We start from the raw sequence: 3,815 nt of genomic DNA, 5'->3' as shown, positions 1-3,815 counted from the left end.
GTTGTGTTATGGTTGCTATAGATACAGGTTGTGCTGTGGTTGCTATAGATACAGGTTGTGTTCTGGTTGCTATAGATACAGGTTGTGTTATGGTTGCTATAGATACAGGTTGTGCTATGGTTGCTATAGATACAGCAGGTTGTGTTATGGTTGCTATAGATACAGGTTGTGCTATGGTTGCTATAGATACAGGTTGTGTTATGGTTGCTATAGATACAGCAGGTTGTGCTATGGTTGCTATAGATACAGGTTGTGTTATGGTTGCTATAGATACAGGTTGTGTTATGGTTGCTATAGATACAGGTTGTGTTATGGTTGCTATAGATACAGGTGGTGCTATGGTTGCTATAGATACAGGTTGTGTTATGGTTGCTATAGATACAGGTGGTGCTATGGTTGCTATAGATACAGGTTGTGTTATGGTTGCTATAGATACAGGTTGTGTTAGGGTTGCTATAGATACAGGTTGTGTTATGGTTGCTATAGATACAAGTTGTTCTATGGTTGCTATAGATACAGGTTGTGTTATGGTTGCTATAGATACAGGTTGTGCTATGGTTGCTATAGATACAGGTTGTGTTATGGTTGCTATAGATACAGGTTGTTCTATGGTTGCTATAGATACAGGTTGTGTTATGGTTGCTATAGATACAGCAGGTTGTGCTATGGTTGCTATAGATACAGGTTGTGTTATGGTTGCTATAGATACAGGTTGTGCTGTGGTTGCTATAGATACAGGTTGTGCTATGATTGCTATAGATACAGGTTGTGTTCTGGTTGCTATAGATACAGGTTGTGTTATGGTTGCTATAGATACAGGTTGTGCTATGGTTGCTATAGATACAGCAGGTTGTGTTATGGTTGCTATAGATACAGGTTGTGCTATGGTTGCTATAGATACAGGTTGTGTTATGGTTGCTATAGATACAGGTTGTGTTATGGTTGCTATAGATACAGCAGGTTGTGCTATGGTTGCTATAGATACAGGTTGTGTTATGGTTGCTATAGATACAGGTTGTGTTATGGTTGCTATAGATACAGCAGGTTGTGTTATGGTTGCTATAGATACAGGTTGTGTTATGGTTGCTATAGATACAGGTTGTGTTATGGTTGCTATAGATACAGCAGGTTGTGTTATGGTTGCTATAGATACAGGTGGTGCTATGGTTGCTATAGATACAGGTTGTGCTATGGTTGCTATAGATACAGGTGGTGCTATGGTTGCTATAGATACAGGTTGTGTTATGGTTGCTATAGATACAGGTTGTGTTATGGTTGCTATAGATACAGGTGGTGCTATGGTTGCTATAGATACAGCAGGTTGTGTTATGGTTGCTATAGATACAGGTTGTGCTATGGTTGCTATGGATACAGGTTGTGTTATGGTTGCTATAGATACAGGTTGTGTTATGGTTGCTATAGATACAGGTTGTGTTAGGGTTGCTATAGATACAGGTTGTGTTATGGTTGCTATAGATACAGGTTGTGTTATGGTTGCTATAGATACAGGTTGTGTTATGGTTGCTATAGATACAGGTTGTGTTATGGTTGCTATAGATACAGGTTGTGTTATGGTTGCTATAGATACAGGTGGTGCTATGGTTGCTATAGATACAGGTTGTGTTATGGTTGCTATAGATACAAGTTGTTCTATGGTTGCTATAGATACAGGTTGTGTTATGGTTGCTATAGATACAGGTTGTGCTATGGTTGCTATAGATACAGGTTGTGCTATGGTTGCTATAGATACAGGTTGTGTTATGGTTGCTATAGATACAGGTTGTGCTATGGTTGCTATAGATACAGGTTGTGTTATGGTTGCTATAGATACAGGTTGTGTCTGAAATACTTCTGATCATCACACTGAATCAGCACAGAGGACCCAGATATACACAACTAATCATTATTATATTATTTATATAAGTATATTATATATAAGTTCATACTGACTATTAACACATCTGCTTCTAATGTGCTTCCAGTGTTCAGTGATGGAGGACTGTATCACAGTGTTTCACTCATTTAAAGTCTCTCATCAGCTTCTATTGAGCTTCAGCAGTGTGTGTTACTATAGTTACTATGGTAATCATAGTTTCTCTGTGGTGGAAGTATAGTAACAAAAAGACTTTGCTACTAAAAACACTGTAACACTGAAACAGAGAAGATGAAGATTTGACTCATTCAGACTCTGAAGCTTCATTTTAGCTTCACATCAACTTTATAATCCATGTTTCCACAGAAGGAGGACTGTGGGTTTAGTCCTCCATCACTTCCTGTTAACATGATGAAACATGAAACATGAAACCCTAACCCATTATAAGTGCAGGATTTATATCGGGGCTTTTTTTGCCTTTATCTGCAAGTACAGTAGCGCGGCTTCCTGCGGCCTCAGCGCGGCTTCCTGCGGCCTCAGCGCGGCTTCCTGCGGCAGCGCAGCAGGTTGCAGAAGGTCTTCCTGAAGGTGGCGTTGCACAGAGCGTAGCAGCCGGGGTTGATGGCGCTGTTGGCGTAGCAGAGCCAGCAGCCGGCGGTCCAAAGGCCGTCGGGGATGCGGACGTGACAGAAGGCGGCGATGACGGCCATGATGTTATACGGCGTCCAGGTGAGGACGAAGGCCAGCAGGATGGCCAGGACGGTCCTGGTGACCCTCCTCTCCCTCGCCATCACTCGCCGTCTCCGCCGCTCCTGAGACGTGACGTTGGGGAAGGAGAACGCCGCTGAAGCCGCTCGGTGGAGCTCGGCGTTGGACGACGAGTCTTCTTCTGTCGGCGGCGCGGCGTGTTTCCTGTTCCTGTGGAGCGTCGGCGAGCTGGACTCTGATTGGTTGTGAGAGAGCTCTGAGCCCGGCTCGCCAGTCGCCCAGCTGCGTCGCTTCAACAGGAAGTCTTTAACGGACGGACTGAGCGCGCCTCGCTCTGATTGGAGCGCGCTCAGACGGCGGCGGCTGGCGGCGGACACACGGCCGTACAGAACCATCATGATGAGCGCCGGCACGTAGAAGGACGGCAGCGTCGTCGCCAAGGTAACGGCGGGGCTGGCCAGCAGCTGCGTGTAACACTCTCCGTCTGGGACCAGGCGCTTCCCACCGGCGCTCTGCCAGGACAAGATGGCGGGCGTCCACAGCAGGAAGGACAGCAGCCAGGCGGCGCCGACCATCAGCGCGGCGGTCCGGCCCGTGCGGCGCGCCGGGTAGCTGAGCGGCCGCGTCAGGCAGAAGAAACGATCCACGCTGATGATCAGCAGATTCATGACGGACGCGCTGCTCACCGTGTAGTGCGTCACCAGCCACGTGTCGCAAAGCGCGGCGCCCAGCGGCCACGAGCCGTACGCCACGTACAGCGAGGACAGGTTCATGGACACCAGACCCACCACCAGGTCCGCCAGCGCCAGGCTCAGCACCAGGTAGTTATTGATGGTCCGCAGGCGCCGGTTCACCGTGATGGACGCGATCACCAACGCGTTGCCCAGGATGGTGATGCTGCTCAGGGAGGTGGTTACCATGACGACGACGACCAGCTGAGCCGTGCAGTACGGGCAGGACGCTCTGATTGGACAAGAGGCGTTAGTGTAGGGGCGGAGCCACGTCGAGGTGTTCAGATCAGACTCCATGTTGGTCTAAAAACACATTAAAACATTATCAATAATTCATTCATACTTTTACTGAAGTCACTTCCTGTCTCACAATGATGCTGGAAAACTAGTCCATGCATTACCCTAACCCTAGAACCTTAACCCTAGAACCCTAACCCTAGAACCTTAACCCTAGAACCCTAACCCTAGAACCCTAACCCTAGAACGATCATATTACTGCATTT

General features: G+C 47.2%; 1 protein-coding gene across 1 annotated transcript; it reads right to left on the bottom strand.

The window, feature by feature from the left end:
* Positions 1 to 2,409: 2,409 nt before the first annotated feature.
* Positions 2,410 to 3,609, bottom strand: chrm4b (cholinergic receptor, muscarinic 4b). The gene has a single exon (XM_053319299.1). It carries the CDS (start codon positions 3,607 to 3,609, stop codon positions 2,410 to 2,412), a length of 1,200 nt encoding a protein of 399 aa, XP_053175274.1.
* Between the last annotated feature and the right edge of the window lie 206 nt (positions 3,610 to 3,815).

Source organism: Scomber japonicus, chromosome 5, assembly GCF_027409825.1.
Source record: "Scomber japonicus isolate fScoJap1 chromosome 5, fScoJap1.pri, whole genome shotgun sequence".
NCBI classification, from domain to species: Eukaryota; Metazoa; Chordata; class Actinopteri; order Scombriformes; family Scombridae; genus Scomber; species Scomber japonicus.
The sequence above is the reverse complement of the archived record's forward strand: the minus strand, read 5'-3'. Positions and strand labels throughout refer to the sequence as shown.

Excerpts from the sequence above, each read along its gene's own strand:
- chrm4b (XM_053319299.1), bottom strand. The coding sequence starts at position 3,609 with ATGGAGTCTGATCTGAACACCTCGACGTGGCTCCGCCCCTACACTAAC.